Here is a 24,886-nt window from a genome sequence, read left to right on the forward strand (position 1 = left end):
GTGGAGGTCCCTACAAGGGCACCGATCTGCTCTGGCACATCAATTCACTCCAGGAGCAGGCACATCTTCTCCCATGTAAGACTGGACAAGTCAGTCCAGTTATGGAGACAGGATGCGAAGACAGGCAACAGAATCATGGATAGTCCCTGTTCCATTTGTTGGGGATCCATGTGAAGACCAAGGTGAGCATCCGTTACATATGTGTAGGGGGCTAGGTTAAGCTTAAGTATGCTTTTTGGTTTATGGTTCAGTTTCTGGGAGCCCACAAGAGTCCAGGTTAGTTGATTCTGTTGGTCCTGTTGAGTCCATATATCATCCTGGTCCCTCAATACTTCCCCCATTTCTTCTACAAGATTCATATCTAATGTTTGGCTAAGGCTTTCTACAATTGTTTCAGTCAGATGCTTAGTGGAGCTTCTCAGAGAACAGTTATGTTAGACTGCTGTCTACAAGCATAACAAACTATAATTAATAGTGTCAGAGATTGATTCTTGCTCCTGGGATGGGTCTCAAACTGGACCAGTCATTGATTGGCCATTCCTTCACAATCTCCTCAGAATCCCTGCACTTCTTGTAGGAAGGACAAATTTTGGCTTTGTGGGTGAGTTGGTGTCTTTATCCCTCCAGTAGAAGTCCTGCTGGGTACAAGAAGTGGCCACTTCAGGCTCCATTATATTTTTCTATAACTCCAAATGCTATTTGTGGAAATGTTTTCTCTTCCTACTGTCAGTCTTTTAGAGGATGTGACTGAGACTTAATTTTCACATGATAGAAGTCACAGCTAGATTTATTCTCATAGACACTCTGGAGTCTCTGTGGAACTCTACAGAAACTATCCAGTGCTCAAATTTTCTGGGTTAATATAAATTCATACTTTGTGATGTAAACCTAACTCTCAGTTCACATTTTATGATGTAAAGATGCCATTGCAGCTATAAGAACAATAATTGTCTCTAAAATACTAAAAACCAATCAAGCAGCTAATAGAGCGGACTGTATTCTTATAAACAGCAACTGTTTTTGCCAACACTAGAGGAAAATTTTTTCTGACTGGATTATAAAGCCATATTTACATATTAATCAACAGAGTGCTTCTGTCAGTGAACAGTTTCTTAGCAGTGGCCTCAACCTTCTGTTAGAAATACCTAAAGGTTAAGCACAGGTTAAATTCTATTGGAATATAATGAAAGAAAATAAGATTTTGTATCTTGTGATTCATGTAAAAGAGTTGTCTATGAGCCTCCGGCCTGGGGCTGAGAACAAAGCAGAACAGACAGGGCTGTTGTTAAGACATTCCTAAGAATGGCTTGTTTGTACAAGCAGGGCTATCTTGTCTGGGTCAACACCACCTGGCTGGAACCTCCCCTCTGTCTACTGCCCCTTGATGCCGGGTAAAGTCATACATCAACTGGTTGCTATGTGAACGAAGATAAGCCCCCAGCCCACAAGAACAAAGTCCTGATGCCCTGTAATCTTTCTGTTAATGTTCGAATAAGCCAATAGTGTGTCGCTATGCTGAATTCCACACCCCTAAGCCCCTTACCCCATAAAAACCCCTAGCTTTCGAGCCTCGTGGCCGACATCTGTTATCTCCTGTGTGGGATGCATGTTGATCCGGAGCTCCGTCATTAAACGACCTCATGTAATTACATCAAGAGATGGTCTTTTGTGATTTTTTGGGTGCACACTGAATCGGGAGTTGAGTGGGGTTTCCTCACTAGGTCTAACACTAAAATGCAGATAAAAACCTAAAATATACTAAGCCTCACCCTCTCTTAAGACCCTCTACTCCATCTTTTCTTTTAGACTGGATAAATTTTAGGTGGAAGGTTTTATGGGCAGGTTGGGGCTACAGAATGTGGCCTCTTTAGGTTCCATGTCCCCAGTGCCAGGTACCTCAGCTAAGGTCGCCTGAATTAACTCCTGAAAGCCTCCCTTATCCCAGGTCCTAGAGATTCTCCCTTCCACTTCCCATGCCATGCAGTTTCAGATTTTTACTTTTCTCTTGGCCCTCTGTGTCTCCCTCCTGTCTCTTCCCACAACTGATCCTGCCTCCCCATTCTTCTACCCCTTCCTCTCCTAACAGGTTTCCTCCTTGGTCTGTCTCCTATGACTATTTTGCTTCCCTTTATAATTGTGATTCAAGTATCCTTGCTTGGGCTTTTTTTCTTTTTTAACTTCTTTGGGTCTGTGGGGAGTTTCATGTTTATCCTGGATTTTATAGCTACTATCCATGTGTCAGTGAGTAGACACCATCCATGTTCTTTTGGGTCTACATTACCTCACTCAGGGACTGAAAGAAAGGGCAACCAATAACCATCCCAACTGGAAAGCAATCCCATAGGCGAGCACCAATTCATGATATTATTAATGATGCTCTGTTATGCTTGCAGACAGGAGCTTAACACAACTGTCCTCTGAAAGGCTCTACCCAGCAGCAGATTGAAACAAATATGGATAACAACAGCCAAGGATTAGGTGAAGGTTGTGGAAACTTATAGAAGAGTTGGGAGATTTATTGAAAGACCTGAAGGGGTTGGGCACTCCACAGAAAGACCAACAGTGTCATCAAACCTGGACCCCTGGGAGCTCTCAGAGTCTAAGTCACTAACCAAAGAACAGACAGGGGCTAGAACAAGGCTGCCAGCCCATAGGTATCGGACAATAAGCTAATTCTTCCTGACTGCCTTGTTTTATCTAAGTGGGAGAGACTTTATATCCCAGGGTAGAGAGATACCCAAGGGGGGCCCACCCTCTCAGTGAAGAAGGGGAGGGGGATGGAGGAAGGGAGTCTGAGGAAGGGACTGGGAGGTAGAGCAGCTTTTGGCACGTAAATAAATATATAAATAAAAATCTTTAAAAGGACCATCAAAATCAGTGGTTCCCAACCCTCCTAGTGTTTGTGAGCCTTTAATACTGCTCCTAATGTTATATTGACCCGAACTTTAAAAGTATTTTTGTTGCTACTTCATAATTAATTTTGCTACTCTTATGAATTATCATGCATCATGTTTTCTGGTAGTCTTAGGTGATCTCTTTGATAGGATCATTTAACAACTCCAAAGGATGTGACCCACAGATTGAGATCCAATGCTCTAAATCATTTTTATAATATTTTCTGGATGAATAATCAGGGATAAACATATGTAATTATAAAACCAAATTCTCTAAGGCAAGAAATTAACAACATATTGGGTAAAGTGTCTTTCCTATTGTAAGATTTCATGAAAACTGAGTAATACTATGAGCACTTTCAATGTTTGTTGAAGAAGACTTCCAGAAATATATACATAGAAATAATCCATACCTTGACCTTGGAAAAACATCTGACCCCACGGGTTAGAATCCTTGTCTCAGTTTCTTCCATGTTATTCTTTTGATTGTGTCCAGATTCAACTCTTTAAGTGTCTTACTATTCTCTTTACAAGAAAACAGACAGTTATTAATTTTTTATTGAAATAAGTCATTCTTAAAAACAAACAAAACAAAACAAAACCAGAAAGAAAAAAACTACAAGGCAAAATAACAAAAACTCTCTTAGGGCAAGGATGCTTTATTCAGTTTCGAATCTTCTGATGAAATAACATGATCAATAGCAAATTGAAAAAAAGTCAGTTTTTATTTATTTATTTATTTATTTATTTATTTATTTATTTAATTGTTCCAAATCTCAGTTTATCACCGAGACAACCAGGGCAGGACCTCAAGGCAGCAACCTGGATGCAAGAACCAACGCAGAAGCCATGGAGGAACCCTGCCTCCTTCTTTGATTGTCATGACATGCTCAGTTTGCTTTCTCTCACAACTGAAAATTTCCTGCCCAGGGATTACCCCACCCACAGTTACATGGATCCTCTAAAATCAATCATCAATCAAGAAAATGCTCTGCTGACTAGGCCATTGGTTATCTCTCATTGGGATACTTTCTCAGTTGAGGATTCTTCTTCTCAAATGACTCTAGCCTGTGTGGTGTTGGTATAGAACTGTCAAGCACAGGTGGTTCCATGGATATAAAATTTTATTCCAAACATTGAGAACCTTCCTTTCAATTCTAAGCAACCAAATAAAACCTGGAATTCTCTACATCTGTCTGTAACCCCAACACTGAGAGTACACAGAGAGCAGAATCATTCCAGTGTGCCAAGTTGGCACACTTACAGAATATTCTAGAGGAAAACGTTCAGCACTGCCTTTAGGCCTTCACAATAGGCACATGCATGGACCCAGAAAGCCATGTGAGTTGGGCAGCCAGAGCCTGAGCCGGAAGGAGGCTGAGTGCCAGGACCAGCCTTGATATCCATGCACTGAGGTGGAACATAGAATTGGCAAGATCCAAAGCTGATAGCTTTTGGCAGTCAACTCTCTCTTGTTATTCTGGCATTAATACAGGTAAAAATCAATATGGCAGTTTAATTGATTACATAGTTCTCTAAATAAGTTTACATTCTATAAATCCCTAGTTACTTTAAAGTAAGAGCTCATGTCACTGGTCAAAGTGGTTTAAGGAATTACAGCGTAACTGTTTATATGTATTTTATTAAGAGTCATCATATCTGTTTAAATGTTCCTCATGAGTTTTATAGTTCACGAGTTTATTCTAAGTTTAGAGCAATAGTTTTTATGTCATAAGTTAGCAAGGATTTTCCAAGAGAAATGTCATCTGCCTGTGTCTTATTATTTTGAAGTCTTACATAGATAAACTAGTCAACCATTTATTTTCTGTCATTATGCCCATAACAAATGGCTAATTCCCAGTTTATGACCTGTAGTTATCAAGATTGGTGGCCTCATTTCTAACCTAGAAGAAAAGTATTCCTTGATCATAAATTTGTTCTAAGCATATTTCCTTTTCCTAGTACAATTAGCTCATGAATTACTTGAATCAATTCAGCAGTTCTATAAGATCATTATCAGAAATTATGAAATCGTTAATTTGTCTAAACAGCATTATTACATGAAATATATTGCCACACCCACACCCACTCCAGTGAAGTCTGCATGACAGGCCTAAAGGCAAAGAGTTTCACTTAAACATAGTCTCCTGGAACCTTGGCATTCCCATAGCACGAATGCTCCAAACCTGTCCCTGCATTAGTCAGTGAATGGATCTGTGTGCTTTCTTTCAGTATTGTTTTATTATAGGTCCCTCCAAGAAATGGTTTTACAGATACCTAAATCAGGTTAAACTTTACTCCCTGGCTTTCACCAATGTCCTAGGCAGTCTTTGAGCTGACCCTGGGCTTGGAATTTCTTAAGAATGTTATTCATCCAGACAAAATGTTCCACTGCTGATAGTTAGCAATCAGGCATCTCAGTTTTCTGGATAGGAGCTAGTACTCTCAGGGCTAGTTCAAAATAGTAAACTTAGAATTCTTATTACAGACATGAATGGCAGTCTACATTACATAATAGTGGAAAGAAGGTAGGTTGTGGTTTTAGGAGGAACTGAAGTATTGTATTATTCATGAAAGGGTTAGTAGAATGGAATTCCCCTGGTACATGATTTTCACTAGGTCCAGAGGAATAGCATAATTAGGTATTTACTAAGGACCCCTGGTGCTGGGTTTAACAATAGACTAGCATTGCATCAGACCATTCACCTGGCTCCTGTGTTTAGCTGATCTTAGATAGGGCTGTTCCTATCTCAGTTGTAAACATTGCCTGGCTCCCCCTAGCATTTTATGTATACATTTTCTTTGTTTTGTATAATGAACCATTATGCATCTCAATGTACCTTGGCTGACCTAGCTTTCTTGTTTTTCTTCTGTATTAGAAGTCTAGTGCTTGTTTTAAGAAATTACATTCAGATACAACACTCCCTTGTGTTCACGACTGTTTGTCACCTTTTTGCTGACTCATACCCACGTGTACAGGGACTCTGATTCTCCCAAGGAGTAAGGGGCCACCTGAGGTCAGTCCACAGCAGTATATCTTCATATTGATTCTTCAGGAAAGCTGCCCAATTGAGTGGGTATAGACCCAGGCAACAAACAAGGCTATGCCAGGTATTTGAGGGAAAAGGCAGTGGGGACATAGAAAGCATATCAGCAAGGATCAAGCCAAAGGGTTCCCTGGGGTCCTTGCCCCACAGGGTACATCCCTTGAAGTCATAAAAAAAAATGCTGGGCCATCACCAGAAAGGTCACCTGTTTGCCACATCCTACTTTGAATGATATATGTCCAAATCCAGGAAATACTATCCCGAGACTCGCAGTAGTTAGGCCTGTTTCTTACTTGCTCTAGACCTGCAACTCCAGGGGAACAGAGCCAGGATAACATCCACCTCTGTACCCTTGATGAAGTCACATAGTCTGGTGGCCAAACTATAGGTTTTAACTTCCTCCCTTCTCGTAAGGACATTTCCACCAAGCACCTGGAATTCTTCTTCATGCACACAAAGCATTCGCAGCACCTCAGCACCAGCCAATAATGTACATTCATTCCCCAAACTCCTGCCAACTCCCCAAGGTTTATATAGCTCTTGTACCCCTAATAAAGGATATCTATTTCATTGAAAACCATCTTTGCAAAGCCTAGTGTTTTCCTCCTGACCCTCATGCTGACTGAGATCCAATGGAACACACCTGTCCAACTATACATCGTTGCCTTGATTCCAGCTTAGATACCCTGAGACCTGAAGCAGAACATATGGTGGCAGCTGGTTTCCAGATGGCTGCGACAGGGATTTCTTGTTTGAACAATGAAAGGTGAGTGGCCCCTGTCTTCAGCATTAGCCCAAAGGCTGAAGTCTCAACATACTGAGGGGTGGCAGACTCCTTTTTCCTTCTTTGATTTGGTTTATGCCATGGTATTCAGTTCAAACATATTGAAAGGCCAATTGAAGTCTTCTGGCCAAAGCATTCTCTGATATTGGCAGTAGTTCCCTAAACCACTGTGCCTAACCCTGATAGCCTGCCCAGTAGTTTGCAAAAATCTCCTATAGTTTTTCTCCTTAAAAAAAAAAAAAATCACACAGTGACCAATAAATACCACCTAGCATGGTCACTAAGAACTCTTAAAATTTGTCTGCAGGCTAATGGTTTGGGGCTATTATGTAATTCCCCTGACAGCAGTAAGGCTGCTGGATAGTTCTTTTTTGGAACATATGTCTCCTTCCCTTTTTTATTATAGGGAATCCCCCATCACATAAAACAAAACAAAACAAACAAGCAAACAACAAACAAATCTCCTCAGATTAGGAAAATATGGGTCTTTTTAAGTCACCCATGAAACTCACCAAAATGCCACATGGACCTGGAGTCCCATCTGCTTCCCCTCCAATCACCCAACAACTCTGCACTCTGCAGGACTCCACTACAAAGGAGTAGACATACCTTATTGCCAAGTCAGGGCTTCTTTTACACATTACTCCACTGGCCAGCAAAGCTGTACTCTTCACAACTCTGCCCGGAATGAATGAATGAATGAATAAATAAATAAATAAATAAATGGAAGAAATATCACAAAACCCCTTGACTTCTTCCACTAATCCTAAAGCAGGAAAAATACAAATCAACCTCCCATCTATCTCTGCCATTTCCTCTACTGCTGACTCTGCCAGTAGTCTACAATTCAGGCATTCCCAGTTGATGTCCACTCCATTAGGGCTGGATTCCCCTAAAGTCAGATTACCAATTTAAGCCGTTTTCCCCACAGCTCAGCCAGTTGTTGCAATTGAGTGCACCTCCACAAGCTTCAAGCCTGAGACAAAATCCCTGCTGCCTCTGGCTCACAAAACCCCTCCCCTGGCCCCATGGGCACACCCACAACTCCCCACCCCCTGCACCTGTCTCCCTTGTCAGTCTACTTTCCAAGGGGTAAATTAAAAATTGGAATTACCTGGCAATGGTATGGTGGGCCCCTCCCCAATTCCAGGTATGGATGGTAGTAATGGAAAGGATCCTCCAATACCACATGCCCAAGCAAGTCTCTGGGAAGCCTGAGCATGCTTCATGACTAGCAGCATTTCAGCAAAAAGTCACAGAGCTTCAAAACCTGAATTACAAGAGTGATGGGTAGAATTTTGCTGCTAAATCTGCAGCTTGGGATGACATATCTTGGAACAATGCCATTGGCTCCAAACTTGGAATTTTCCTGTTTCTTAGTTTGAACATTGCTTAATTTTTTTCCTAATAGTAGAAACAACTGCCGATTTTTCCTTCATGGGGCATATTAACTTACTATCTAGAACCAGCTATCATATTATCAGATTATGTGATAAACTACTCAAAAGCTAAGATATTTTTCTAGAAGCTTACCAGATAGTTTGGACTTAAATACTCAAAAAAAATTATCAGCTGAGTCTAACATAAAATTGGAAAATTAGTTACAGGAGATATAGATGGATTGCTTGAATTTAAACTCTATTTTATTTCAGTTGTTTTGTCTTCTGAAACTTATGGTTGTGCTCTGTGACTTTATTCTTAAATGCTACTTTATTTTAAAACTTCAAAAACACAATTGGGAGATTTCAAACTTCTTTTACATTTTTAAAAGATTTACAACATTAGAAAGATTAAATCAATGATTAAAGATATTTTAATCAATTTAAAATTTTATCTTATCTCCTTTTAGTCAAAAAATACAGGAGTCAATATTTTACTTTGGTATAGATTTTTGTGTAATGTTGATAGGAATTCAGAGGTATTTGCTACAACATGCTATATAAAGTTCAAAGTCTTTACATTGATCAATGGAGTTCTGATAATATCATAGACACAGATCAGAATTTTTAAGTTTTCTCTAGAGGACTTTTAAGTATAGAATCAAAAATGCTAAATTTATATACACCCAGTCTTCTGAATAAAGGAAAGAAGACTCTCTCACACAGTTTTCAGTCAAACTAAGGAATGTTCATACTTTAAACTCAAAACCATTTCCCAAACTTCTACCATAGTACAAAGGTCAGAATCTATTTCCTTCTCTTCTATGTGGGTGTCAATGAACATAAAACTTCTTTCTTCTTGAGTTGTTTGCATTCTAATAGTTTTCTGGTGTCTCAAAAAGAGAAAGACATTAAGACTCTGTGGATTCAAAGAAACTTGTAGAGACACAGAATTTTAATTGTGAAAACAAGCTAATTAAAAACTGCAAATATGTCTACCATCTGTGGATGAATCCAACAATGCTAAGTTTTAAAATGTACAGTTTAGGAAAAGACTAGACACCTAAACAGATATCTAAATGTGGTTATTTATGTTCTGTATCTTATGTATTTGTGGCCATGTCCCTGTTTGTATAGGCAATATGTTGGTATGAGTATTTATATGCAATGCCAAAAAATATCTTGAGGTCTATTCAACTCTTCCAGCCACTTCAAACTTCATCTATTTTATGTCTTTAAAGTAGGATAATTTTTATCACCACTCAAGTATCTTAATTTCATAATTATTCTACAGAATTTATTTTAGCATACTCATATGATTTCTCAGCAAGTCCACAGTATTAATGTATAAAAATGTTCTGAACAACATTTGTATTACTCTAGTCCTCTTTACTTCCTTGCAGTTTCAACAAATACTTATTGAACATCTACCTTTTGCCATTCGTTCCTTGAAGCACCAAGATTCAAGAAAGAACAAGACAAACTTGCTCTCCTAGAGAAAACTGAAATTGTATAAGATACCCCAGTCACCACAGAAAGTAGTTTGGAACCAAAACCCTAGGAGCCAATGGTTCTCCTGGAAAAGTTAAAAATTATTAGAAATGAATGAATGAATGAATGAATGTATCAATCAATCAATCAATCAATCAATCAATCAATTTATACTGGGGTTGAATGGGGCTATGTAGAAATGGGGAAGAAAATTCTTAGAATATGGAAAAAATTATAGATACTATATACTATAACTTCCACTTAACTTTTTGAGAGAACTCGATACTGATTTTGGAAAGAAAGGTGAGAGGGGACCATTTATAGTAGAGAGGAAGCTCATGATTTAATTCTACAATGAATACAGATGAAACATTAAACTCTCAACAGCCCCACCTGCCTTATGTTCTCATCCATAGTCAAATTTCTCATCAGCCTTTCTTCTGTTTCCCCTTGCCCATGTCTGAGCCCAGGATGGTCACCCTACTCATCAGTAAGAAAGAACGCACTCCTCTCCCATGTCAAAGCTACCTTCACTTCATTTAGTGGCTTAAAATATAGCCATTCTAAAGACCCATTTTTCATTTTTTTAGCCAAGAGAAACTGGATTTAATCCCTAGAATATCAGGAGATATTTCTTTCTGTGAGCACTAGATAATCATCTCGGTAGTTTCTATCACCACATTGAAGATTCCTTTCAAGACACTTTTGCTACGTCAGAGAAATTTTGCAAAGAAGTGTCTAGACAGTAACTAAATTATATAAAGCCAGACACTTGAAAACTGATTCAGTGTTAGTAAATTAACCTCCACTTTCTTCTAATGTGCCAACCATTTCTCTAAAAATATTATATATTTTAGATGCATTTAAAATATGTCTATACAGGAAAAGGGGCAAAGTAACATCTGTCTCATTGATTAAACAAAACTGTGTAAGCCAATACTGAAACATGTCACATTCTGTAACTGAACACTTTGAACCTAAATGAGAAATGTGCACAGAGTAAGTGACAGCCATGTGAAGAGTATTCTTTGTTAGCACAGCATTTCCAAACAATTACTTCTGCTCCCAGTGTCACACAGTATCACAGGTAAATCCATATCACTCATCAATGTTTAGGAAAAAAAGTGCATTGTACTTTTCATATGCAAAAAATTGTGATGTCTTTAACATACACATGAGGAGTAGGAGTACACCACACCAATTCTTAGGCTCAATTTTTTACAAATATGAACCATTTTGCATTGTTTTATTTTAAAGATATATGTTGAGATCTCTTCTCTGAAACGTCATAAGAATAAGGGGTAGAGTTGCTAAGTAGGTGGGTTAGCCTACCACAAAGCAGCTCTGTAGAATACTACCTACCTTCCTGCACTGACATGCTATGCTCATTGAACAGAAACCCTTTGTTTCACCCTTTGGGTGGTGGTCTTTTAATAACATATCAATCACAGGAGAATGTAACTTTGTACAAAGTGAATAAACATGCTCCCTCACTCTCCACATGCACACAGTTTGTATTATCAGAAAACACGTGATGTTCATTCCACCTTCTCTGTACTACTGAATTATGGAAACAAACACTTTGCTTTACTTTGGCCAAGTGAACAGAATATACATGAAGAATCCTTGGGAATATTGCTCTCCAATTTGATAAGAAAAGAAATTCACAGCAAAATAAAGTCTTAAGAGTAGCACCTATTTTCAGAATCCTCATATTGTCTCTAACTGGGAGAGACAGCCTTTTTCATACCTTCCAGCTGAAATAGTTTAAACCAATACTAAGTCAAGGAAGGCTACAACGACTTGTTTGATTTCTAGCAAATGATTTTACTTTGGTCAGCTGCTTCCAATCAGAAATCCATGGAGACAGTACTAAATTCCACCAGTTAAGACTGACATATATAGTTATACGTTTATTTCCTACAGTCAAGGTAGCTGGAATGCATCCCTTCGGGGAAAACCTCATCAGATATCAAGAACATTACCCATTCATGTGGTTTTACCACACAAAACAAGACTGGGACACAAACCATCCCTTCACCAGCAATCTATCCAGCTTGTCAGTTTAGATGTGTTCTAATTCTAGACTGAGAGACAGGATAGGGAATTAAAGACTTGAGTTCTGCGTTTAGCAGAGCCTTCTGTGAATGGCATCAATGTCACTTCCTGGTACATCTAGAGAATGAAGAGATAATTGCAGGAGAACCCAATGTTCCATACTGGAGTCACGTGCTCTGACCTCAGTCTTATCAGGCAGCTTTAAGCTGTTTAAGGCACAGTCTTGTTGAAACTCTGTGTTCTTGTTCAACTGACAATCGATTAAAGCCAGATTGGAGAGTGATCATTCCTGACACGCAGTCAGTCACTTCAATATTTGGGCCATTTCTGCATGCCCCAGTCATCATCAGGTTATATCCACCCTTGCTTCCCTCAGCATGAATTGTCTGGTTGACTTAGCTAGCACAACAACAGCTGGCATGCTATTTACTTTTGATGACATCTCCCTACCTTCCTTGTCTGTAAGTTCCTACTTATCTCCCCTGTGTCTTGAACTGTTCCAAGTACTGAACTGCAAGATCCTCTGCAGTTGCTACAGTTCCTGAAGAAAGCTTGCCAGTACTAGGTTTGCTTTGAGAGCAACACAATGGATGTTATAATTTCTTCAGATTGTTTGAATTATTTCTTTCCTTTTATCTGCAAAGGTGTAGTTTATGGAACAAAATGGTTATTTTTCTTAATCTCAAAGAAGGAAATACTTGACTTCCTTTTCACAAAGGAGAAAGGGTTCATCTCTTTCCAATAGTTCCCACATATCTGGAAATCCAAGAAAACACCAGAAATACCAGTGCATTTTCTCATTCACATATTAAAAAGGAGGAGATAGCTAGAGATAATGTTAGATGTGAAACATTATTATGACTTTAATCTCAGATGAGCTGATTTGCTCATATGAGCTTTTAGCTTGCTTCAGTTAGAAAACAAAACAAAACACCACAATATTTACAACTATCTTGTAAGACTGTTACTAAGACTGAACTGTAGAGCTCCCATCAGCACACTTATGGAGACCTGGAATGAAAGAGACCCTCTGCCCATGGCAGTGATTATTATGCATTCATTCCACAAATATTTATTAAGGTTCTACTAAATTCTAAGCAGAATAGTAGGTGTTAGCAGTCTTAAGATGAAAGTAGTTTGTGCTTGCTCTGGAGAGGACTCAGAGGATATTGGAAGAAATGAATTATTAAGAGGTAATTGGTAGCTATTGCTGTGATGCTGTGAATTACAGGGGAAAAAGATTGGTGAAAACTATTCTCATGTGCCATTTGAATAGAGTATAACCACTCATGTTTTAAAATAAGCACAACTTTGAAGATATCTTTGCAAAATAAGTCTACACTTGAGGAGAGGCCACCTCATTTCTCTACCTATAAACGAAAACATCTATAATTGTTGAAGTGCAAGGTAGAAAAGAGAAGTCATAATAAATAGCAGAAATATTTAATGTTGGAAAACAGTCACAAAAGTATAGATGTGTTACAAAACCAAACTGAAAAGTAGGTTAAAGGATGTATCAGAAAGGGAAACAACTGAGATGCGAAGGCTGGAGTCCCCAAGGACATCAAGCCACCATTTAAAGCTAGGAAGGACCTTCTATTTCACTCATTCTACACAATCCCAGTGTTCCACAAGTATTTCCTAGCAACACAACTTAAAAGAATCTGATGAACAGGGAGCCTAAGAAGCTTAGACTTCATATGTCAGTCTCTGAGATACAGAATGGAGAGAACACGAATGAAAATGGGTGTGAGACCAGATGATTAATGATCAAGAATACCATATTCCTCACTGCATAACTACAATGTTTAATTCCTATAAAAAAATGAGTGCACAAGCAACATTCAATGAATGGTAGATATTTACTTCTGCATGATAGACTTAGGTCATCAGTGCTGTTCTGACTTTAATCAGCAGAGAGCTGCTTATTTAAGCAGCACTTTGGTCCTACACTCACATCTCTGAGTGACAGTAAAAATAATGGTTTGCCATCATGTCACCTTATTTTTTTATTGAGTAGAATTCATGATCTCAGTCCTTCAGTATCAGGGTAAAAAAGGCTACACTCATCAGATCTTCACAGAGCACAGTCTGTCCACAAGGAAAAGATCAAGTCTTTGGAGGCTTACTGCCAGGAAATCTACTTGTCAAAAGAAGTAAGCCATCATATTCAGAAACACCAGCTTACTCACAGCTCCAGGTGATATTATGGATGCCTCCTGAGATGTGTGCTTTTCAGTTGAGTGACAAATACACAAGAAATGTATAAAACAGTCTATTCCTGAAGAACTCCTATATTGGAAAGACAGCTCTGATCTCATTTATAGAAAACATTATTTGATAAAGTTGGAAATGGTGGGATATTATAATAGTAAATAATAAAGAACAACCTGATATTTGCTTCACAAATTGTATGCAATACACTGGAAAGTATTGTCACATCAGAAGATTAAATTCTCCTACATCCCAGTGGCAAACATACCGTCATACAACTTTAAAGATACAGGAATCAAGCACAGTGCATTTGGCCAAATGTATAATGTCACATAGGGCATAATTGTCAAAACCAGTATTTTCCCCTTCAGACTTTTACCAATGGCAGCAATCTGGTCCTGCTCAGGTTCATATGTCTCTGGGTAAGCGATAAACCAGAATCTTCAAAATGGATTTACTGCCAAATTTCATTTCATTTTCATTTGGTAACTTCTATGTTGTTTTCTGTAAATATCATTGGAGATTTTCTAGGTAAGATTAGTAGGTGAGATATAGAGAACTACTACTTAAAAGCTCTTGCTTCTTGGTCAGAGGACTATGCACAGGACCCTAATACATATACTAGATAGTTATTAAAGTCTTTGAACTCTAGCAAGGGATGCCGAAGTTCTGCTTCTGACTTACATGGGCGCCAATACACAAGAGCACAGAAAAATAAATAAGATAAAGCCTCTTAAATAAAGGACAAGGGGTATATAAGTCTATATTCTCAGCTTTAGCACTACAGTGGGATACGCAGGGGGATAGTTATAAGGTCAGAGTAAGCCTGGTCTTCATTTGGACTCCATGATAAGATACAGATGGTGAGCCTTTCTCAAATGAAAAAAAAAGTTCTATGCAAAAGTTACTATTACTGACTCTTTAATATTAGCAGAAATACTATATACTTCTGAGCAAGATTAATGTATGTTAATTCTTTTTGCTAGTAATTACCATTGATTTCACTCAGGGCAAATGTTAAGTCTCATTTGCTCTGTTCTTTTGCTTTTTATAGATTTGAGTTTAGTCAGTCAGTCCAAGGCCAGGCTAAGTCTCTACTCAGAGCCATTGAATGGCCAAATGGTTCCCTGAGGCACTGAACAGAATGTCCTGCTGGCTGCATATATTTGGTGTCAGAGCAGTGTGGTTCAGGTTTCTATGTAGATGATGGCAAACAATAAATTTCACAAAGGGAACAGCGTGGGGCACTGAATAAACACTAGGGATAATCAGAGGCTGGTTTCATCAGAGGTGTGTATACACAACTTGTCATTCATCAGCATCAATGATTTGGGTCATTAGACAACTTGCAGTATTCACTTGTGTCCCTGTGTGATTGTATTTGCACTTCACATAGATTATTTGATAAAGAGGGATGCATAAGAAACACCTGTGTTAAGAAAGAACATCTGAGACTTAAGAAAAATAGTTTGCATCTGTGCCCCAGAGCTAAGGTTGTCCTACAGCCTTCCACACCCAACTCCCTCCATGATAGAGCTTGTCTCCCAGGAGTACACTCACTCCTAAGCCCAGAGGTGAGATCACTGCTTCAGCTCCAATAACTTTCCAAAGAGGGACCAGCCAGAAGCACACAGGGCACAGGAACAGCAGAGCATCTGGGGACAGGATCCTTCTGGTCTCTATTTGTGCCCTGGAGCTAAGGCTGTCCCACAGCCCTCCACACCAAAATTCTACCCAGGAGAAAGCTGGACTCCCTACAAGTGCTGACACACCTAAGAGCACAGGCTCACAGGCCCATCAGAGGGACAAGCTCTAGTCAGAGACAGCAAGACCAGCTAAAACCACAGGTAAGAGGCAAGCTCAAGAACCTAAGCAACAGAAACCAAGGCTACTTCGCATCATCAGAATCCAGTTCTCCCACAACAGCAAGTCCAGGATATCCCAACACACTGGGAAAGCAAGATTTGGATTTAAAATCATATCATCTGATGATGATAGAGGACTTTAAAAAGTACATAAATAACTCCCTTAAAAAAAAAAAATAGAAGTGAGCACAGGTAAACAGCTAGAAGCCCTTAAAGAGGAAACACAAAAATCCCTTAAACAATTACAGGAAAACACAACCAAACAGGAGAAGGAATTGAACAAATCCATACAGGATTATTAAAAATGAAATATAATCAATAAAGAAATCACAAAGGGAGACAGCCCTGGAGATAGAAAAATCTAGGAAAGAGATCAGGAGTCATAGATGCAAGCATTACCATCAAATGCAAGAGATAGAGAGAATCTCTGTGGGAATGCTAGGACTATGATTGCATCCAGCTATACTTGTGTTCTTCAGACTCGATCTCAGGTCCTTATGTCTCATAGCAAGCAAGCAATCAACTAAACAACGGTGCACCCTCCCATCTTAGATATTCCTGCAACATGGGTTCATGTTCTATATTGAAAAAAACATCATCAGAGTTGCCTTTCCTGAAAAAATAGCTTCTGTTGTTAGAACACTATTTCCAAAGTGTATCCAGCTCCCAGAGCTCCACTGGCAATCTCAGAGGGCACAAATGCCTCTGACACTCTACATTTTTTAACTACTACATTTTTGAGATTCTATAATACATTACTAACTTTGAAGAGTTTCTACTCAAGTGTTTCTGACCCCGATTTTCTCTCTTGTTAATATGATAAGCTTTTTGTGGATTGTAATCAATCTGTGTTCATATAATATATGCATTTCCTATCATGAAAGCATGCTATGTATGTGAGTACTAATGATTTGGGAATCTTTCCTCATGTTTGATTACAAGGCATTCAATCAGATGGTGCAAGAGTGTCATCTCAATGCACAATCACAAATATTTGAAGTCCAGAATCTGAAAAACATCAAAAAGATATTATATAGTCTTACTTTGAATAGCTGCATAGGCACAAAGTTCAAAGATATATATTTCTATATATTCAGTGAACTCAGTGCACCCATCTCTTTGGGAATGGCAAGTTTTCCAAGAGTCATCATGGTCAAAAAAGATTGAGAGTATTGGTTCAATCACATCCTCCTTTGGCAGCCATGGAAAGATCAAAACTGTAGTAGTCTATGCAAAGGCCTGCTACAGTATCCCCAGTACATAAAGTAAAATCTAAAATTCCCATTGTTTTTAGCAACTACATGTTAACTATTGAGCTGCTTCCTTCTCTTTCTACTTGTTACATAGGACACTCTGCCACAGATATTTTTGTCAACACAGAATTTTAATAAAGTGCTCTGTTTAAAAACTTTTTCTTATTTAAGTACCAGTGCAATGTTTTCTTTTGATATTACCCAAATTGTTACCATTAAAGTCTTAGACTAGCATTGGTTCAACACCAAATATATGATATAGTATTGTATTTCAATTAGGCTCATTGTCCTTGTAATTTTCTTTATAGGTGTTTGGAAAAAAATAATTGCCCTAATTTATTTGAGGTGTGTGTGTGTGTGTGTGTGTGTGTGTGTGTGTGTGTATGGATGCAACAAACAGGAACATTTCTTTCCTTCCACCATGTGTATTTAGGTATTTAGGGATCTGATTCATGACCTAAGGCTTGCCAGCAACTGACTTTTATCCATTGAGCCATCTCACAGACCCATTATATGTTTTTAAATATTGTCCCAAGACACAATCCAATCTCAACTCTGTGTTTAGGTAATTATCTATAGTTTACTTTGATGCACACAGTTTCTCAGCCTTTTCATCGAAATAAGGTTCATCTTGACCATTTACAGAGAACATTATGGGGCCGGAGAGACGGTTTATTGGGTAAGAGCACTCACTGCTTTTCTAAAACCCACATCAGATGGCTCAGAACCATTTGTAACTCCAGGTCCAGGAGATGCAAAACCCTTTTCTAGCCTCCTTTAGAGGAGACACACATATGACAGACACACATATATACATATGTAAAGTTGTTAATATAAATTAAGAATGTCAGCTTCTCATAATACCTATCCGTACAAATATGTCTGAAATCCTTCGTGAAGTTTCTCATGCCCCAGATTGAGTGAGAAACTATCACGATGCCTTTCCAAAGGCTCAAATACTTTATGTCTATTTGTCCCAATATTTGTAATGAGGGCTTTGGTTCCATGGTCCATGTGGATCTTCCAATGTTTAGTATCAAGATATTAATTTCTCATTTGTTTCAAAGGACATTTGTCATCGATTCTATATACCACAGAGTTTCTAAATGTAATTCACTAATTGTAGCTTCCAGTGAAAATTTAAAACTCATTTACCCTCAGCAGATGGATTTTTGCTCTCATATAGGGTTTCTCTTATCTTCCAACATAGACTAATTTAAGGCTCTGTGAACTTTCATAATTTTGTCTATTCAGTGCATTGCAGTCTTTATCCTTGATCACTGCATTAATTACTTTTCTCATATCTGAGACAAAATATCTGGCAGAATCAATATGAGGCAGAAATTATTGGGCTCAGTCCATGGGGTTGTAGTTGATTATGGTAGGGAGGCTGTAAGAGGAGTGAGAGGACTGAGGTCTCATTGCATCCAGTCAGAAAGCAGACTAGTGCTCAACTCACTTTCTCCCTTTTACTGAGTCTGGGAACCCCTATCCCTTAGAATAGTACCACTCACATCCTTCACACATTAGTTAAACTTTCAGGATGTGCCCCATAGATAAACCTTTCCACTGTGATTCTAAATCCATTCAAATTGATAATGGAAACTAACCATCGCTCTATCAAAATATTATGCAAATCTTTAGTAGAAGTTATTTCAATTTAATTTTTGAGAACATTGCAGCTCTGAGAGGAAAGCCTTCTCCAATGGCGTTGCATCTCTGCTACAGGGGAACTTTTCACCAGAGTGTTACAGCTTTGAAGGGAAAGATATTCTTGCAGACAAAGGTCAAGGAATAGACAGAAAGAGATATCTATACACAGAAGGGAAATGCTTGTATATATATATATATATATATATATATATATATATATATATATATATGAAACAAATTGTAGGTCAAAGGTTTTGTGATAGGGTTGGTGTCCTAATCCATCCATTGGAAATCTTGCCTCATATCACAAGAACATATGCTCCATTATGTTAAAAGCACCCTTATTCATAATAACCAGAAACTGCAAACCTCCTAGATGTCCCTCAACCAAGAAATAGATTTTAAAATGTGGTTCATTTGCACAATGAAATATTATTCAACTAAGAGAAACAATGACATCATGACTTTTGCAGGCAAGTGGATGGAACAAGAAGCCATCATCCTGTAAAGTCCTTCTGATTTCTCTTTTCCTCCTGCCTGGAGCCAAGGTCTTCAAGAGGTCTCCCTCTATCAAGTCTAATCCTTACTAGTTTGGATGGACCAAAGCACTTTTGCTTTTTCTGCTGACAGAAACACAGCACCTCTCTCCCAACATAACTTATCTTTTCTCCAGTAGTTTGAAGTACATTAGAAGTATAGACTGATCCAATATAGCACCCCATTTTTTAATCCAGGTCTGTTTCATTTTTCTTTCTTTCAAAGGAAATGTACTATATACCACCATTACCATTGAACATACACCGATTTTCATGATGATAAATCAGAACAAGACTGGATGGAGTCCAAATATCCTCCAGTACAGTGATTTATTATTGTTTATAGACACACGGTTTCTCTGTGTAACCCATGCTGTCTTGGATTTGTTTTGTAGATCGAGTTTGCCTGAAACTCACAAGGAACCTTTTTGTCTTCAGGGACTCTCTGCTGCCATACCTGTCCTGCTTTCACAAAGGCTGTAGGGACCCTACCTCCAGTCTGTATGCTTACTTGACAAGCACTTATCTACTTTACTAAGTTGTCTTCCCAGCCCACAAGTAGCAATTGCTTAAGCTGAAAAGGCAGGCCAGTTAAAATCCCAACATGTGATTTGTTTTAAACTGTCGGTGAGGACTCACGGAAGTGGCAAACCTCAGCACTGTAGGTGAATGAAAACTTGCTTCACTAGCTGTGGAATCTTTTCAGAAAAAAAGCAAAACCGTTTTCCAAACAGGACCTCTGGAAATTTTGAATCATGAAGTTGGCATTTGATAAATATACTTAGCACCTGACAAGCTGTATACTCACCTCTCCTTTACAAAGTCAATATTCTAAACTGCTTTTATATCTTTTTCCCTTGCCCCCCATGCCTGCATACAAGGGTCAAAGTTCAATGCTTCCCTGTGGTAAAGCTAGTAAGCTTCTAGAATAACTCCTGAAGAGTTAAAAAAATTAATAGTTCACACTAAGGAAAATAAAACAGTGAGAATTCCCAAGGGAGATAACAGAAGAGACCTTAGTAAAAACTCAAAGAAGTCCTGCTCCAGAGGACAGACAAAGTCCATAGCCATACCCTCTATCAGTCTAACCCTGTAGAATTCTAAACACATTCTGTTATTGTGAGCATTCTGAGAAACTCAGTAATTTTTCCCCTTGGTGGCCACAGATGGCACTGAGAGATGTTATCTTAGGGGCTGAAGTGATGGCTCAGCAATTAAAAGAACCTGCTGATCATGCACACACAGGACGTGGATTTGGTTCTTAGCACTGGCATGGTGGTTCCTCATATGGCCTCTAACTCCCGTTCCAGAGGATCCAATGCCATCTTCAAGCCAACACAGGCACTGCATGTATCTAGTGTATAGACATACACTCAGGAAAAATACTCAAACACAAATAATAATGGATAATTATTTGAAAAAAGGAGCGCATATTCAATAGCAAATCTCTCTATGAGGCAAGTACAGATTTAACTCTGAAAAATATTTGAGGATAGTAATTTATGTTACTTGGTAGAATTTTAACAAGAATCAAGGTTAGTATATTGCTTCGTTTGTTGATGTCAAAGAAACAGTGCTAAAGATTATTCAGGTTACTATTTTAAAGAGGTTTATTTGGGCTCAAAATTTTTGTTCAAGAATGATGGATCTCACATAAGACAATGCCTTGGATTGGTGGAGTATTGGCAGCCGAAAGGGAGTCATACATTGAGGTACAGAGAGCATAACAGACCTAGGCTTTTATAACACAATCACTCAATATTCATTAATCAGATGGATAAATTGATCCATTCAAAGGGTAGAATTAATGATTTCTCCCAGAGCATTTTCCTAAATGACTTTTCATTAGCTAGATGAATTAATCCATTTTAAGGGTTGAAGTAATGACTTTTCCCATATCTGAATTGATATCTTTTCATACTAGATTATGATAAAGATTATGTTTCCATATCACGTGTGAAAGGGACAAACCATCTTCACATGCTAGAAGTTGGTGTATTAGCCAGTGCTCTTGCTTTGAAAAGTCTTCTTGAGGCTAAATGAAAGTTTTTGGATTAATTGAATTAGCAAAGGAAATGTCAAAACAGCCTAGTATTAACTCTGCACAAAGGTGATTAGTGTTCTGTTAAGGGCCATGCAGAAGGAACAAAAAATGGCTTTAGAATCCATGAAATACACTCCAGTTAGCACAATTATGATGTGTGGGCCTCAAGAGGCACAGCCCTGAGGACAACATGCTGTAGTGGAGTTTTGCTCTGATTGTTGCCTTCATGTCCCTCTTAATCTATGAACTATATAAAAACTCTCAGGGGGCTTGCAGGGCCTCACTGTACAATGTCATTGACACTAGAAGTAATAATGCTTGATCTTTCCCAGGCATAGATGCTGGAGTAGATTAATGATTCAATCACCATTATAGGTGAGAACTTTGAGATTTAGATTGTCAGTAATGGATACCATCCTTAAAAGGAATATGGAAAAATAAATTATTAGTGAAACTGTGTTAAGATATTTTTGCTAGTAGCTCTGATGTAGAAAATCTTAGGGAAAAATTTGAAGTTCAGAAAGGCACACTCTTATAGCTAACCTAGAAATTGTTTTTTTTAAGGTAAGGGAATAAAAACAATGGTATTACTGAAAGAAAAAGAGAAAAAAGGCCAGGAACACATTCACAAACACCCCCCCACACACACCCACACACACAAGATGAAACAGAAAAGGGCTACAACACATCTTCATTATTGTTTTCAGCTTTTAATAACTTTTTAGACAGAAAATTTCTACATGTGGGTGGTTTGAAAACGCTTGGTCCAGGATATGGTACTATTAAGAGGTGTGGCAATGTTGGAGTAGGTGTGGCCTTGTTAGAAGAACTAAGCTCCAGCCAGTGTAGAAGAAACAGTGTTCCTTCGCTTCCTTTGGATGAAGATGTAGAACTCTCACCTCCTCCTTCAATGACTGCCTGGATGCTTCCATACTCGTGCCTTGATGATTATGGATGAAACCTCTGAATCTATAAATCAGTCACAATTAAATGTTGTCCTTATAAGAATTGCCTTAGTCATTGTGTCTGTTCACAGCAGTAAATCCCTAAGACACTATGTAAGAAAAATTATACCATAGATTTAATGTTACACAAAAGAGGAGTTACAGAAAGATGTCCATAGTGAGTACAAAGAAATGGTTTATTCTATAAGCTCATTATAAGTTCAAAGCAACAGTTTTACATACTCTAGCTTTATCATAGTGCTGGCCTTGCTTTATCATAGTGCATACCTGTAACTTCATCTTTGGATTTGACCTAGAATGAGTGTTTTTCCTTGATTACAAATGTGTCCCAAACACATTTTTCTTCTTAGAGTAGTTTATGATAGCTCCTGGTGTTACTTATTATGCAGCTTTACTCACTATTTTATGAGAATGACAAACATTCTATTCTTGACACTATATTACATCTTTCTGCAAAACAAATAAAACTATTTCCTTAAACTTCTTTCTTAAAATTATTTGACTTAAATCCAGAAATATAGGATCATTAATTCATCTAAACAGCATTAATTCATGAAAGCTCATCTTCATGTTGATCTGCAGGAAACTTGTCCAATAGATGGGTCATCAACCAAGAAGTAATCACATCAGGCAATAGGCCTTTTGTAGTCCAGGACTAGCCATGCACTAACCACTCAGACACCAATCAGATATAAAGAGAGTTTATCACTGACCACTGGATTTAGATTGATTTATCAAAACCACAAAAGTGACTTAGGAGCCTAAATGCGGTAATAGTCTGTTCTTAGGGCACACTGTTTATAAGAAAACCAAGTTCAAAGGTTTAAAAGGCATATAGGAGAGCAGTAAATAATTTTAGCTTCCTAGACAGAGTATTATCTGCTGACCTTAAGCGGATTGGCTCCAAGTGAAGCATGAATGGTGGTGGATAGGGCATTTTTGGCACATTGAAATAGAATGTGAGTAATACAGCCCCAGCCTTTTGACCAACTAGTAGCATTCTGTGGTATCAGCCTAATAGTGGATGAACTTGGTTTCATCCTTGTTCACATGGAAGCCATGAAGTAATGGTTACAAATCAAGAAATGGCTACAGTTATATTTGATCATATCATTCATGCCCACCTGCCCTTGAGCTTGTACCTGAGTCAAACCATTGACTCTAAATTTTCCTCTATGTCTAAAGATACATATTGAGTTTCTTTCCCAGGGCCTAGGAAGTCATAGTAAGCTTCATTCCTCTCACCTATAAACTCATAGTGAATATTTAGGACCATGAGTTTAATGGCAGAGATCCTTTTATTGACAAAGGACATAACAACATTGACAAGACACAACTCACAAAGGAGAATTAGTAACAAAATACATGGGGAGGGGCACTAGAACAATAATCAGGGATGTTAGCCATGGGGACCAAATAAATAATTTTTCAAAACAGTTTGTGTCTTGTTTTCTCCCTTGTTCCCCATTGAGGAGGTTACTTTAACTTCATCCAAAGTGCTTCTAATCATCCCAGAATGATTGGCATAGAAGCAGCATTGTTCCCCTAGAGCCATGCATAATCTTCCTTTCTTGAGGATAAGCAAGTTTAATGCCTGTCCATTTTGCAAGATCACTTCAGCTGAGGAGTCTATTTGTTGTTCTAAAAATGAGGTGTCAGAATACAATTGGGCCAGATCCTTATCCATTTGTTTACTCAGAAATTTTGTTGCCCTGTGTTCCAGCCCTATTGTCCCTCTAAAAGATGTGACTTTTCCAGTTTTATACCAGTTCATTGTGGTAGCACATGAACAAGGGCACATAATTTTGACTTTTGTTTGTTTGGAAAATGAGCCATGGATCAGCAAGGGGAAGAGCCTGTGGTACCTGCAAACCAGATAACTTTAGATGCTGCCAGAAGAATTATCTTTTTCATTTCAAGGGAATTAGACAATTTTATGACATGAATATTAAGAGCATGACATAATCTGAATAAAGTGATGAAGGTAATAAATATTTTTTAAATTTAAAACACTTCCCAGTATGTCCCCAGGAATATCAAGTCCCATGGACTGAACACTGCATCATTGTGGGGACTAGTTTGAGGAGTTGGAAATGTTCAGGGTTAATGGTAGCTGTTCAATATAATAGGGTGGTCTAGGGTTCAAAAAGAACCAGAAATCATTGGTCATGTTTGGCCAAAAAACATTAAGAAACTTAAAGGTGGCTTCTATGGCATTGACCAAGGGAAACCCATGTAATAAAAGGATTCAGAGACCTCTTAAAGAGGAAGCACAGTAAGAGGAGGTAGTGTAGTCTGAGAAAATGCCTGTGAATTGTTAATATTTCTCCCTGAATATGCCCCTGGGTCTTGAGTGTGTTGTAGGCTCTACTTTAGTCAAAGGACTCTGATTTGTGATTTGTGCTAAAGGTCCCACTGTGTGTAGGACCTTTGGTTTTGCTAATCATCGGATTTTAAAGGATATTCCAGGATCTGTTCCTGTCACAGAAGCTTTGAATCCCCAGTTGTGTCCAAACTCTCAGTCAGGAAATGAAAGAGTCCCAGGATTTGAGAGCTACAACTTAGGGATTATAAGCCCTGGGAATTTTACAATCTTAATTACAAGTGAGTTTTATTTCAATATAAGGGGCACATTCCAGTTTCTTTTCTGGAAGCCAGGTTTCACATCCCTAATGATGGCAATTCTAATAAGCAGGATACTGA

General features: G+C 38.3%; 1 protein-coding gene across 1 annotated transcript in view; it reads right to left on the reverse strand.

Moving 5' to 3' along the window:
• The window catches only part of Gm5724 (predicted gene 5724), a 70,424-nt gene extending 62,716 nt beyond the window's left edge, over positions 1-7,708 (reverse strand). Inside the window, exons 1-3 of the mRNA NM_001378682.1 lie at positions 7,633-7,708; positions 7,335-7,403; positions 3,308-3,419 (exon numbers count right to left, since the gene is read on the reverse strand). Of these exons, the coding sequence (NP_001365611.1) occupies positions 3,308-3,367 (60 nt within the window). The 5' untranslated portion in view covers positions 3,368-3,419; positions 7,335-7,403; positions 7,633-7,708. The remainder of the gene's footprint in view (positions 1-3,307; positions 3,420-7,334; positions 7,404-7,632) is intronic.
• Between the last annotated feature and the right edge of the window lie 17,178 nt (positions 7,709-24,886).

This window comes from Mus musculus, chromosome 6, assembly GCF_000001635.26.
Source record: "Mus musculus strain C57BL/6J chromosome 6, GRCm38.p6 C57BL/6J".
Classification (NCBI taxonomy): domain Eukaryota; kingdom Metazoa; phylum Chordata; class Mammalia; order Rodentia; family Muridae; genus Mus; species Mus musculus.